This window comes from Siniperca chuatsi, linkage group LG22, assembly GCF_020085105.1.
Source record: "Siniperca chuatsi isolate FFG_IHB_CAS linkage group LG22, ASM2008510v1, whole genome shotgun sequence".
NCBI classification, from domain to species: Eukaryota; Metazoa; Chordata; class Actinopteri; order Centrarchiformes; family Sinipercidae; genus Siniperca; species Siniperca chuatsi.
In genome coordinates, this window is record NC_058063.1 from 16869982 (window position 1) to 16885015 (window position 15034).

Sequence of the window (15034 nt, forward strand, 5' to 3'; positions counted from 1 at the left end):
TGTGTGTGTGTGTGTGTGGTGGTTGGGGGACTTTCTTAAACTATGCACAACTTTGAAGGTGTGTGCCCCCCTGATACTCTGTACATTGTTCGCCTTTCAAACTAAAACTTCCCATGAAATGAAAGCAGACGAGAAAGAGTCAAATTCTATTCAGTAGGCTAATCTAACGCTTCTGACGTCCGCCTCAGTTTTTGCCAAACCGGTTTGACGTATCTACGTAATGAAGGGGAAATGAAGGACTGCGTTGAACAACTTTTCGAACTTGTTTACCCAGCGTTTTTTGTTTGTTCTTTAGTTTTTTTCTGTCTCCACGCGGAGGTAGGCACCCTGCTCTTTGTGTTCTTGCTGGCGTTTTGTGTTGTCAAACATTCCTGTGTAGTGACAGACACAGTGTACGATGTTGTTTGGCACTGTATGTGACGTTCTTTTGTGTGAGAACGACACGAGATAAACTGTGTTCAAAGTTCCTCCGATTTAAAGGTTTCTTGCCTTTTTACTAACGTAAGCGTTGCAGAAAGCGAATTCAAGACTATTACCACTCAGTTGGACATATTTGTCAATTCGGCGAAATCCTGTTTACCAAAGCATCACTTGTACTAAGACAACCACACTTTTAGAATTAGCTTGCTCAGATTTCACTCGGGCTTTTTCAACTTATGGGTGGGAACTAGCTAAGTATTGTGACCTAAATACAGTGGAAATATTACTGAAAATGCGATGTATGATGGGTCTGATTTTAAACCGATTTTTATAATATAAGGGAAGTTTTCACAAAAGCACTCAACTCGTACTTAACGAGTTTTGCAAGTTACCAGTTATACAGAACATGTTAAATAGTCAAATATTGGAATGGAATTTGGTGTGTGGAACCATCCAGAGAAAAGAGCAGCAGCGACCTTGGCAGCTGATGACAGCTTTAAAACACTATTGTTTGTTGTTTATTTGGAGCCATGTTTTCTTGCCACATCGCATCCTAACATTTAAAACACCATTTATTTCAGCATGAATATGTTAAGAAGCGATAAAGGCTCAACAGCCCCAACTCCAGAGGTCACATCTAGACCCAGCAAGGAGGTACGGAGTGTGACAGAGTGGTCAAGGCTAGTGGGATACTTTGTTTACATGCTTTATTCCATTAACTGAGGCCTTCATTCATCTCCAGGATTTAGACAACCCCATCACGCACAGCCTGAACAGTCAGGATGCAGCAACGGCCGCAGCCGCGCAGGTGAATGTGCAAACCCGCAAATACACAAAGTTCTCTCATTTTGTCATATTTTGACTGTAATTATTTCTTGTAGGAAACCAACAGTGAGGTCACAAGTGAGCTTAACCCTAAGACCAAGGTGAGAACAAGTCACAAATTTGTAATATCTTTTCTACCATTCTGACACACTTACCTGACCTTATTTATGTTTTTTTTAGAGGACCGGCGTGACGGGAGTTGTGCAGAAGGTCAACCCATTCAAGTCTATTTCACAGGTAAAACATGATAAAATTAAACCGTAATTGTCATACTTTGGACTACTTAATGTAAAATCATGTTAATAAGCTTTTGTTTTTTATTCAGGCCCCCTCCACGGTCAGCAAAGCTCCTTCCTCTGAATCACCAGAACAGGGAACAGACGCCACGCAGGTGAGAAGAACTCAAATGTAACTTATGTGCCGTTACTGTACAGGACAGGTGGGTGACCAGCATGGTCTGGGAAAAGTATTTTTTTGTTTATTAAAAGCAGCTCTGTAGACGACATTTGCAGTACCCTACACAAGTTTTAAAGAGTAAGCCTGACTCATTTGTATTAAACATGAAGTGTCAAGATTGTGTTTTTAGTTATGTTTTTACCCAAGATTTTTACTTTTCCTCATTTATTCTGACAAAAACGTGAGACAATAAGAGATGTAATAGCATTTCAATGTAAAACGTTACTATTAACTGATTACAAGAATTGAATAACGTCAGTAGTCACTGCAAAAAAGCATAACAGTAAATATGCCATGCCTTTCTTATGCCAGATGTAGTTCTGTGTTTTCTTCCCAAACAACTCCACTTTCGTCTCATCCGTCCATAGAACATTCTCCCAGTAGTGTTGTGGAGTATCGACATGCTCCAGGGGTGCAGCAATGGGTGTTTTTTTGGAGAGCAATGACTTCCTCCGTGGTGTCCATGACAGGACACCTTGTCTTTCAAAGTTTTGCGTATGATGGACTCATGAACAGAGATGTTCACTTGTTAACCTGTTCCAGTGTTCCTTAGGCCTTTGGCTGTGACTCGAGGGTTCCTTTTTTTACCACGTATAGCATTCTTCGTTGTGCCCTTGCAGTCATCTTGGCTGGGCGTCCACCTTTACAGAGATTTGCGACAGTTCTCAGTCGCCGCCATTTGTAGACAACTTGTCTGACTGTGGATGGATGAATATCAAGAATTGTTGATGGGTCTGTAACCCTTTCCACTTTTATATAAATCAATTATTATTGATCGAAGGTCAAGAGAGAGTTTGATGTCACACTTCCTCTGTGTGTGTTGTCATCCAAGCGTTTGTTTTTTGTTTCGGTAGCCGGTCCGGCCAAGCGTGCATGTTAGCCTGCATGTTAATGCATGTGAGTCCCTCCCTGTGAAACTGTTGGCTTTGAGGAGAGTGATATAACAGCTGTTTCTTTTCTCATCTAACATGGTGAATAAATGATTTATTTCAACCAAACCAGAGTTGGTGATTGTTGGAACAGTGGAAAGACTAACAAAAATGCTTTTGGTGAGTTTTATTTTGTTTCTCTCCAGTTTGAATGAAGTATGTTTTCCAAAGATCTGCGAGGTAAAATTATTGTTTTGATAAGTGGAGTCTGGTAGTGAGCAAGAGCGATAAAACAGCTGTTTCTGGTTAAACAAAGATAATCTTACTCTTTAACAAAAAGGTGTCTCTGTAGAGATCATTTCCAAAATGTTGTCAGACACTTAGAATGAAGTGTGTTTTACGATGATCTGCGAGGTAAAATTAATGTTTTTCTCAATGGAGTCTGGTGGGCATAGCGCCCATTTTGAGATGCTGGTGCTCTAGTGCGACATGTAGTGGCAGTGAATGTCCCATACAGGAATTTAATGATGTATTCAATATGGACAAGTGCATTGTGGTTGTTCATTGTTGTAACTTAGATGGAGATCAGGCAATATTTTAAGACATATTTATAAATAAATGCAAGTAATTCCAAATGGTTCACTCTCTTTTTCTTGGCACAGTATGTGGCTTATATTCCATCTGGATTTTATTTGGATACGAGACACTTGAAATGTCAAGTGGAAACGGGACCTTAGTCATTTCAAATAAGCCACAGTATGGATGTTTTTTTGTTTATCATGCTAGGTGATTAACTTCAGTCTTCAGCCTTCAGTCAGTGCCCCAGCTGTAAATTCCTTTAATACAGCTATAATGTAAATGAATAGGAGTAGAGGACTTGAATTGGGAATTGTAAGTTGAGTGCATCAATTTATGAAATATTTGAAACTTGTATTTCAGAACCGTGGTATGCTGAAAGGGGTCATGCAGAAGGTCATCCCATTCAATAATTCCAGTACATTCAAGTGAAATCTGTTAAAGTGTATCCAAATAATAAGCCCTGGGTTACAAAGCCACTGGATTTTGCCCCCTTTTTTTTTTTTTCTTTGATGAACAAAGTGTGATCAGGAACTTCCAGCATAGCAAAGCCAGAAAGGGCCTAGGGCCAGACAGCATACTTTGTCATTTACTCAAGTCATGTGCTAAGCATCTAGGCCCTGCCTTCTGTAACATATTTCAAATGTCGCTTTCAAACAACAGACAGTGCCTAACCTCTGGAAGCAGGCCATAGGTCCTTAATGACTTTAGTAAATGAGTTGCGACAAGTGTGAAAAGTAAAAACTAGATTATAGGAATCAGACAGGCTGGTCTGGCCAATTATTCAAAAGACAAGTCCTGCAGAAAGCCCATGCCATCCTTCTTGATGTCGATCACCACGTAGAGTTCCAGACTCCTCCACCTCAGGTACCCGTTTTAAGGTACAGAGGACTAAAACAACTAGCGGTTGGAACAAATGAGTGCTTGTGTCTATTAGCTTGTTAAATACACTCACCAGCCACTTCATTAGGTCAATCTTCACTTATACAATCTAATTACAGCTCTGCTATAACTTCTGCCTTTACAAAGATAATAATGTTCAGTTTTGATTGACACTGTCAGAGGGGTATTAATTTAACTACATGTTTATTTCTGAGGTGGAAGTTTGCAGTGGGGTCGAACCGTACTGCATTACATTGAGAGGTGTTTCTAATGTTTTGGCCACCCCATTTACATACACGAGAGGGCCAGAATATTAGAAACACCTGCCAATATAATGCACTCCACACCACCACCCACTACGACCTCAATAATAAACATAAAGTGGAATTACTACGTTTCTGACAGTGTCAACAAAAACTGAAAAATTATAAGCTTCATAAAATTAGAATTCATGGCAGAGCTGTTGAAGTGACCGGTGAGTGTAGATTGCACTCGCACTTTGCTGTCGTAATGCTTTACTGTAATGCAATTTACCCTAGACTACAACCCACTGCAATATGTGTTTGACTATGTCTTTTTAACCTCTGTATTGTCCTGTGTGCTGTGTATTGCTGTGTTGCTCTTGGCCTGTGAAATAATTGCCCTCTGGGATCGTAAGTTTGAAATGTACTTTGTTTGAACAAGTCTACCGCTCAGGTAACCACAGCTTTGTCTGCATGTTATAATGGTAACAATGGTAATGGGAGTATCTGTGTCAGAAAATAAGGCGTCCACTCAGCTGGTTTTCTCACACAGGTCTCTAAAGCTCCATCTTCAGAGTCACTGGAACAGGGAAGGGTTTCAGACTCCAATCAGGTGGGTGAAAGATGATTTCCCTTATCCAGAATCAAAAAGCTTTAAATATAGACCCCAGTATACATGGCCAATTAATCAGACTTCTCTAGATTATTAATCTCTTAATTTGAAACGCATTTTATTCTGAAATAGGGAACAACTGGAGATTATTCAAAAACGCCACAGCAGTGACTTCGTTAGTGCCAGGAAAAAGTCAGATTAACTCTACATACTGTAAATGTAAATTACTTGTGTCCCCAGTAATAGGCTCTTTTTAAATTTTCAGTCTGTATATGCCAATGTATTTTACTTGATGGAGCACAGGATGACCTTGTGTGGTTGTGTTTCAGACCCCTGGTATGTTGAAATGGGTGATGCAGAAAGTCAACCCGTTCAAGCGTTACACACAGGTACCTTCACTGTACATTTAACATGAGCTGACCAATGACCCACGAATCATTTTAAGAGGCAACGTATCAGGAAAAACTGACTTAAATATGCAACTGTAGATCTGAGCTTTTGATTTGGACTAATTGACACAACAGCCTTTTTGAGATGGTGCGATTAAGTGAAGCTTAGTATTTTGATGTCTAGATGACACTTCGCTACTACCTTGATATTCTGAAATTGACTTTAACCTCAAAAGAATCAAAAAGCAGAATTTTTTTTAACTCAAACCTGAATCAGGTGTCCGGTGCCTATATCAAGTCTAAAAACAAATGAGTTCTGCCAGTTGTATTCCCTATTTGTCCCTTTTCATTGGTTTCATAGAAGTAAAACTGTAAAGACCAGTCAGGGAGGTAGCTTTATATTAATGAATTGAAGTTCACACAGTGGTGCAAAATATTAGGTTGTTTTTATTTTGAGCATCTTATGGGTTTTTTCCCCTGACTATCGTCTCTTGGCTGCAGGTGCCAAAGAGCGATACTGAAAATGATTCTGCAGATCCACCAGAGACAGGAAAAGAACTTCAAGGCAAACAGGTAAACATGATCTGCTCTACTGTACATACTAAAAGTCATAATTGACTTGCAAATTTGCAGCTTGTTCATATGGCAGTGTGATTAGTTGAATTTGTTATGCTTTGACTTCAACTGTCCAATTAATGTATTTATTATTTAGAATCCAGGGATGATTGCAGGAATGATGCAGAAAGTCAACCCATTCAAATCCTCACAGCCAAAGGTACCAGTTGTACTACTGATGATGCCACTCAATGGATGTTTGGGAGAGAAAAAGTTTCTTATCGACTTAACTTTTCTAGACATTATTAACACACCAAGGAGCCCCCTTCTGCACATCCTCAGTTTGTTTGTCTCTGCCTTGCATCTTGTCTCTCCAGGATACCCGGCCTCTGCACAGTGACCTCTCCTCCAGCAGTGGAAGCTTAGCAGAGAATACCGACTTGCCAGAGAAGCAGGTAGATCTGTGCAATTAAGCACTTTGTCAAAAAGCCAGACCCCATCAGGTTTTTCTTTTTTTTTTTTTAAGTGATCGTAACACGTTAACATTTTATGCATGTCAACTACCTAATTTGGAGTAGGGCAACCCTTAGTCTTTAGATTAGCTTCATGCAGTCATGTTTGGATCAGTTGAATTGGGAGTATTTACTAAATTAACCAGTCCAGTCGGTTCGTGTGCAATCTTGGATTCAGGGACCTTCATGAAGCTTTGCTCCATGTAGTTCTATAAATAATCAGAATAGTATTTAATAATCGCACACAGAGAAAACATAAGCCATAATAACTGATAAATTGGTTATTATTCTTGCTACTACCACCAGATGGTGCCAAATAAAAGAATGAGTCTTTTATTTACTGTTTTTTGTCCACCTCCTGACTATTGCCTATATGGTGAGGTTGTTTTTCTACAGTTTCTGCTGTGTCATAAATACAGAAAAAAGGCAATGAAGTAAATAATCCCATTCTGTTATTTGTGTAATTTTTGTATTTGTTTTAGAACCTCGGGATGTTCAGAGGGATGATGCAGAAAGTAAACCCCTTTAGGTCTTACACACAGGTACTCTGTCTTAATCATGTCGACTTCCGATTTTGTAATTGCAGGTTAAGTTTGCTTAGAAAAACATTTGATGACTGAGACAGTTGATTACCAGTTTTTTTTTTTTTTTTAGATAATTTTTCATGGGCTGCCAGTGTTAACTGTATAAAGCCATGATAGCAATGTAGTCTAGTTTGGACTTGCATTATTTTCTAAAGACAAACACCAGCTTGGATGGTCATGTTTCACTCTTTTGTTGTGATACAGATCCCAGATAAGGAATGCCAGACAGACTCTGCGGTTCCCAATACAGCTTCCTCATTCAACACGCAGGTACAGGATAAGGTTATGGTAAATGGGGTGGAATGGAGAAGTTGGCTCTAGTTTTTAGTAAGTTGAGATGATTTCAGAGGTAACCAAGGTGTTATCGCATTAATTGTAGACCAAGTTGAAGATCCTTGGATCCATTTTTGTTGTCTGTCGCTAGCTTAACTCTTAATCTAGAGTTCATAACTTAAGTGCCCAGTTTATCATAGTTATAAGATGCCAGCAAGAATACTTAAAACACAATTCCATCATTTGCCGATACTCTTTTTATTTACATCTTAAGACCCAGCTGCTCTTAAGTTTTGTTTTCCTCCCACCAATTTCTTTCTTCTTATCAGGAAAACAAAACTATTCACAGTGAGCAGTCCACCAGCTCTGGAAGCTTTGACGACAGCACCACAGAGAGACATGTAAGACATTAAGTACACCATCTCATCTTTTGGTTGTTTTTTTCCAACTTCTAAAACAAATCTAGATGAAAGTTTCTGCCTTAAATCTAATAAACCTCTAAATGGACAGCTGTTAACAGTGGGTGACTCTTTATCCATTGTTTTCAATGAAAATATGTGGTCTAGCCGGAAAAATCGCAAAGCATGTCATGAGAGAAGCGCATGACGTGCAAACTTACCACAAGAAAATTTTTCATGAAGGTTGTTCATCAGAGTCTGACACGAGCCAGACAAACAGTTGTAGAAAAAGACGAGCTAAAGTAAAATGAATAATAAAAGACTTATTCTGGCGATCTTTGAGTCATTAGGAAAACATCACAACAGTGAATCAAATGTAATAAATCTTATACCCCAATAATCATGAAAAACTACACCCAGCAATCAGTCATTATACTGCACATAGATTGCAGCCACACAAACGCATGAATGTGATCTTGTCTGACGGCAGCTGTGAGGAGAAAAGCCTACAGAGGCACCGAAGAAAAGAACTATGGCATGTAAAACAGGGGTTTAGATAAAATTAAGTATTTTATATATGAAATTTAATATATGAAGTACACTGCTACTAAAAGCTATGTACAGTACTCTTTAACCACTAACACTTGTGTCCGGAACAAAGGTACAGTAAACATGTCATAGTGCTAAATGAAGGGGTCCACTCCAAAATGCTATATTTTTACCTTGTGGTATTGCTTTGTGTTTAAAAACACTAGTGACATTTTCTACATCCAAAGTAAAATATTCCATAGTACAATTTTGCTTTATTTAAAAAATGTTTTCAAATAGTTATGTATTCTAAAATGGGAATGTTTCCTCCATCATAGTGCAGTTAGTAATTTTGTTTTACATTTCTAGTTTTTCGTATTTATTTTTTGCTCCACGACTCATCCTCTGACACTCAGGCGCTGCCGCGGGTGAGTAGGCAAGGCAGCTTTATGTGTAAAGCACCTTTCAAACACGCAATTCGGTGCTTTACATAAGGTATAAAAGTGAATTAAAAACAATTAAGAACAACTTTAATAGCATAAAATGAGATAAAACCAACAAAAGAATAGTAGACACTGCAGTGTAGCTGTTTTCCCCATATTGCAAATAACAGTACACACACATACTGGCATGCTATTCACTTTTTAGTGGCATTATGAAACTATATTAATAAAACCATACACAGCTCAATGTGGCTACTTCAATAAACCAGGCAGGGTAATATTTTTATAAAAGGCCGTGGGTAGAGGATAGCCTTTATTTGCCAATGTCTTTCTAATTTAAATAGGAGTCCCTTTTGTTGGAATATATTTTGTCCTGTCTTAACCTCACCATAACAGAGCAGCCTGTGGTTTCTCAGGTTTTCCCATGGCTCTCGTCATTTCCTGTTGGTAAGTGCATCCCTTTAATCACATGCCAACTCCAAGCTTAAAAGATGGGCCAACTTACTTTAAATGCAATGGAAAATGAAATGTAGCCTGCTTTGTATGCCATAATTAATTTTAAAGAACAGGAAAGACGCATTATACAACAACTGGTATATCAGTCCTGTACTGTAGGCTTACTTTAGCCTTCCTGCTGTATTTGTCGTAGCCTACAACTTAATGTTGATGTTTTGGTACACTGTGCCACAATATTTTTTTCTTTTTCACTTAAAACCTCAACTGAAATTGGCTAAAATACCAGTGGCTCATATACAATTCTGGTTATATGGATGGGACGCAAATCAATGTCTGTGTATCTTGTTTAAAAAAAAAAACAGACTGGTAAGAACAGGCGTTTCAGTTGTCCCTAGTTATTGTATAATGATCATTTGGCCATGATAATCAAACTGAATGTTTTATATTGGCACATGCCAATATAAGCATGCCAGCTGTAGTTGTAGTCCTTGCGAATATTTAATAGAGTAACACTGTTGCTTTAAACTTGAATAAGTTTATTAACATTCTTGAAATGGGAACAAAGGATGCATCAAGGTGTAGTGTCTCAACCATTGTGGGGCAGCAAAACAGTATTTTACAATTGTGTGTAATAAGTAGCATCCAACAGCTCTGCAGAAATTTTGTCCAAAGCTTTGTGTACAGTGTGCTGTATTTTTCTGTTACAGGAAGCAGTGGAAGTTCAGACACTAGAGCTGGCTGAAGTACCAGTGCCCAGTGAAGGAACAGTCCTGGACCCTCTAGACGTAAGCTTATTTTTATGTCTTATAATATTACGTCACACGATGCTTGTTTTTTTGTTGTTTTTTTTTTGTAATTTAATTTCCCTGTATAAACAGAATTATTCCAATGACTCTAAAATTGTTCACTTCCAGGATGAGGAAGGCCTTTTAGCGTGGTGGAGAACAGTAGAGGGTATGCTTGATATTGATAATGTTTTGTTGTTTTATTGTTGATTGCAGTTGAAACTTGTAGTTGTAATCATGTCGTTTCTGTGTGTTAGGCTGGGATGAGTGGAATGAGGCAAACCAGCATGATGAGGCTGAAGAGTAAGTAGCGCATTTACTTATCAATTTGCTTGTAGAATTGATTTTTAGAGTAGCACTGGCCGATATTAACGGAAAAGAAATCTAATGCGTTTAAAAACAGCTAACTCCTAAGCTGTATCACAGTATACTAAAAATCCCAGACAATCTAGTTTATCACAAAATATTTACTATAATGATATTTCTACCTTACAAAATAGTTTTCCTGCTTATCCTTAACAATTAAGGTTGACATTTTGCCCATCTTGTCCACAGAACTAACCTCAACCAAAAGTTTTGCCGCATAATGCTGCACCCTCATAATACACGACGTTTCTTCTGAAATTAACTTTTTCAGCTCCCTTTTTTAAAACTTCTTTTGAACTGAAAGTTGCATTAAAATCCAATGTTTCTCCCATAACACATTTTCCTTGTTTCCTCGTCTCAGAGTGGTGGAACAAGTAGCTGATCGTGTCTTCATGGCGGCTCGTCTTTTTGTTCGCTTTTTCAACCAGCGTGGCGCCTCACTCCAGCAGCGTATCCTGGAGCTGCTCGATTTGGCTGATTCAGCTGACATTTTCCATAAGAAAACGGTCACGGCCAGTGTCAGCGGTGGGGTGGCCAGTGTTGCAGGGTCTATAACTACTATCACCGGCCTCATTCTGGCACCCTTCACAGCAGGAACGTCGCTCATCGTCACAGCTGTAGGCATTGGTGTAGCTACGGCAGGTGGGGTAGCATCGGCTTCAGCCAACATCACAGACACAGTCCATTCAAAGACGGACCGCAAGAAGGTGGAGAAGATGATCCAAGACTACCAGGAAGAGATGAACGACATCAAGGAGTGCCTGGAGTTTTTACAGGTGAGAAGATAGAAGACAGATTTTCAGCCGGTTTGTATCAGTTGCATGTAACCTCATGGTCATTTTATTCATGTTCTTTTAGTTTTGAGTGTAAGAAATTGTATCTCCCTCAGGTTTAAAATTAGTGCATAGATAATAACCTCCCATTTTTAAACAGGACAGAGAGCTGCAATATTGTTCCACTAACTTCTATAAACAGAAGTCTAAATTGTCTACTGTGAAATTTTTTTACTCCAGACTCTTCGGCCTTTTCACACCTGAAAGTCCGAACCACGGTTCGCATTTTTATTACATTGTATACATTTGATCCGGTAGTTTTGGTTTCACTTTGCAATTATGCAAGCACACTAAAGAACTATACATGACTTACCTACGTCCTGTCGTCATAACCTACATGAGCTGTCTCTCCCTAAACTTGCAATTCACTGGTTCGTAGATGGGTGTGAGTCTGATGTTGGCGTGTTGTCAAATCAGCAGGTGACCTGTGTGTTGTTTTCCGGTTCTGATGATAGCCTGCCAGAACTTCCTCTAAGTGGTAATCAAAATATGCAAATGACTAATTTTATTTTGTACACTGGAATCTTGGTTTTCCAGTCCTGTGCAAAAATTAATATGCAGCTTTCCATGCCAAACAAAATCTAGAGCAGCAATTTGAAATTATCTGCAAACACTAAGGTGTCAATGCTCAAGAATTGACAACCACAGAGCTAAATGTTTTCTTTTTCCAACCTACCATTAACAAGTTTGATTGGTTAACAAATCCTTTTTTTATTTAATGCCTATCTGCAGTTTTATTGAATAAAAATATTTGATTTCAAAAACCTATGGGGTTTAATCCTAATGTGAAATCTCCTATTCCTTATCTACCTGACAGGAAGGGATGGAGACGCTTGAGGAGTGGAACTTTGAGCAGTACGCTGAGAGCATCTCACAGAAGCACCTCAACCAGAATGTCAAACATGTAATGAAGGAGGGCGGCCGGGCCGGCAAGGCTTTAATGATCAACACTGAGAGCCTGGTTAGTACCGTTCAGGTCCTCGGTGTTGCAGGGGGAGCTGCTAAAGCCACGCAGGTGATGAGTGTTACCACTGGAGTTATGTCAGGTCTCTTCCTGGCTCTTGATGTCTTTTTCCTGGCGAAGGATTCCATGGAGCTCAAAAAAGGCGCAAAGACAGAGTTTGCCAATAAGATCCGAGAAGTTTGTAAGGACCTGCAGGACGGGCTGCTGGAGCTGAACCGCATCAAGGAGCAGCTGCAGAAAACCATGGATGGGATAGAGGTGGAAGTAGAAGAGGATGAAGAGCTGTTGAAGTTTGATCTCAAGAAACTTATCGAGCTTGAAGAATAAAGGACAGTGGTTAGAAAACAAAACCCTCACTGTCTTAATCCTAACACCCCCAAAAAAGTTTGTGTCAATTCAAAAATATAGTTTCAGCAGAAATGGCATTGTAGTTTTGGTAGATAGGAATTTTTACAATCACTCAATTATTACTGAATAGCTGTTTTGTAGTAATATATTTAAATAAATATTTTAAAGTAGTAATTTTAATTATGTGTTAAACCAAAATCTGCCGTATTGTCACTATGCTTGTGTCATTTGTTAAATGAATGTCAGTGTCTTTGCAATAAAAGTGGTTTCCTATTTATTTGTCTGTCTCAGTTGTGAAAGGTAGGGGCCCAATACTCACCAGACCAGTAGAGGTAGGAAAACATTTTTTCTTAAGCAGAGGATTCAGGTGTGATCACCTAGTGCTCAGAGAGTGATGCACTCGTGCACTGAAGGATAAAAAAAATGTTGAAAGACAGGCTTTTCATGACTTCCTCTGCGCTAATCATATCATTGATTGGCACACCATTTCAGAGGTTGTTTACAACTTCTGATAAGTTAATTACACAATGTATGTGCTACACAGCATGAAGCCTGTGGCAGGGAATGGAAAAACTACCAAAACACTTCTTTTAAGCAGTGTCTATCTGCTTCTTCTGAATGAGGAAGTATCTAAAAAGAACTCAATGAGAACATGCCAGAGGCAGGCTAATCCATGTATAGCATACATGCTCCTTTCAATGAGTTAAAAAAAAATAAAGGTTGAGCAACTTTGGATTGCATCTGAGAATCACTCCTCATACTTGCTCTGTCCAATGTAAGCTAGGACAGTTTCTTACTTTACATGAACCCAACAACCTGAACAAGAATAAGTGGGTCAACAGAACAAATGAATTAAGTTTGTGGGAGGATTCACATTTCTTCAAGTCTATCTTAAAATACTCACATGCCCATAAGTACATTGAACCGGTTTTTGGTTGTAGTCGCAAATAAATCCCTTTCTAATGCGTTTTCGATGTCAGTGATGAGGACATAATCCACACTCTTTGCTCAGTGCAAAAATATTAAGTTCCACAGAAGCTAATATGAGGCTTCAGACGTCTAAGTGAGACAAATCAAGTGGTTATCTTCCAAAGTTAGTCTTTTTAGAATGAAATGCCCTCTTTGTGCTTCCTTGGACAGTGTTTTCTTGCTGAGCTGTGACGGAGGGATAGTAACAAAGCAGAAATTTGGTACTAAAACGACTAACATTGGAAGATTCCCCCTTGAGTCATCTAACACAGATTGCTGAAGCCTCATATTAGCTTTAGCTTAACTTTAGAATTAATTTATGTACACAGTGAGGACTGTAGATTTTGTCCCCCAGCACTAGTATTGAAATGCTTTAAGAAGGGATGCCTTTGTGGCCAGTATGGGCAGGTAGAACTACAGCGACCAATAACCCTTTAATGTACACGTGTTTGTAAGTATTAGTTTAAGATAGATTTGAAAAAATGTGAACCTATCCTTAAACAAAAGTAAAACAAATACCACTACTAAAAAAATACTAGGAATGCTGTCATACTTTCTCCTCCTCTTAGAGAACTTGAGCTGGGTAGGGAACCTGTGCTGCTGTGGGCTGCTTATAAAGATCTTTGAAACACTAATGGATACTGGCTTACACAAACTACTGTACCCAAAATTATGTCAAATACAGAAAAAAAGATGCACTATTGTTAAAACTGAAAACAATACTTCCCTAAAAACATAATCTGTTTCAGCACAAAACTTGGATTTGCTTTTATTTTTTTCTTCTGTGAATTGAACACATGGGCCCAGTGTTTCAAGCCTATAAAAGCGAGGACTTGTTACTCATGATCCCTCTCTCGGCCTGCTTGTCACTCCTTCTCCCTCTTTTCTAATTTAGGCACACTGCCAGTCATGTGAGGACTGCAGCATTACCTCACATTCTCTTTTGTTCTTCTATGCACTTTACACAACACCCACACTAACTCATCCCTCATTAACACCTTACACTATTGATTCCACTGATACTCACACCACGCCTCGCTAATGTTCAGTTATGTATTTAATTCATTTGCTTTTGTTAAATTTACTTAGGTTTAACTGTTGAAATGGTGAGTCTCCCACATTTGTCAAGGTCCAAGAGCCAGATTAGTAAGACACAAGGATGAGTAGTTCAAGCATGTGTGTCACCACAGTCGTAGGATGAGAGGGCTTAAAGCCTGTCTATTGATCTCATGTCAAAGCATTTCTTAGAACACCATGGCCTACGTCCTTTGCATGTCTAATTGTTGGATTGACGATTATATGTTTATGGCCACTTGCTACAACACCATTTGTCCCTCAGGGATAATGGCAACTCTTCTCTGACCTCTAAACCCTCACTCTCCACTGGGCTAGTGCAGTGTGAAAATACACTGCCTATTTCTGCTCTCCCTTTCACAATAATCCTTTACTAGCTTCAATAAAATCACTGAATTTGGTCATATTTTGGCCACTGTGTCATGCTTGAGGCCAGTTTGCTTCGCTTGTCCTTGTCAGTGAGATTATCAAGACTTTCAAAGAACACACTCAGTCCGTCCACATCAAGATTTCAAGAAATTTGCAAAGCTGATGCCACATCATAGATACATAAAACAACGTGTGTTTATTGCCTTCACGCTTCTTGAACTACACGTCAGACTATGACGAGGGAACAATTTTGTTCTTTTGATTTACCTTGTGTTAGTGGCTGTATAATATGTACTGAGCGCTAC

At 39.0% G+C, this 15034-nt stretch overlaps 1 protein-coding gene and 1 long non-coding RNA gene across 3 annotated transcripts; one reads left to right on the forward strand and one right to left on the reverse strand.

Annotated features, from left to right (window-relative positions):
- The first annotated feature begins 152 nt into the window (after positions 1 to 152).
- On the forward strand, positions 153 to 12594 carry si:cabz01007802.1. 2 transcript variants are annotated; one of them, XM_044182990.1, is made up of 19 exons: positions 155 to 318; positions 1002 to 1074; positions 1163 to 1228; positions 1302 to 1346; positions 1426 to 1482; positions 1571 to 1636; positions 4824 to 4883; positions 5213 to 5272; positions 5774 to 5845; positions 5985 to 6047; positions 6205 to 6282; positions 6822 to 6881; positions 7128 to 7193; positions 7526 to 7597; positions 9729 to 9806; positions 9936 to 9975; positions 10064 to 10109; positions 10534 to 10948; positions 11823 to 12594. In XM_044182990.1, exons 2-19 carry the CDS (start codon positions 1003 to 1005, stop codon positions 12294 to 12296), a joined length of 1890 nt encoding a protein of 629 aa, XP_044038925.1. In that variant the 5' UTR covers positions 155 to 318; position 1002; the 3' UTR covers positions 12297 to 12594. The 2 variants fall into 2 exon arrangements, with proteins under 2 accessions (XP_044038926.1, XP_044038925.1); XM_044182991.1 differs by lacking the exon at positions 6822 to 6881 and having other exon boundaries at positions 153 to 318.
- On the reverse strand, positions 10721 to 11814 carry LOC122869734. The gene is made up of 2 exons (XR_006376398.1): positions 11319 to 11814; positions 10721 to 10933 (listed from the first exon to the last, which is right to left on the reverse strand). It is a non-coding gene; the product is annotated as an uncharacterized LOC122869734 (long non-coding RNA).
- Positions 12595 to 15034: the final 2440 nt, after the last annotated feature.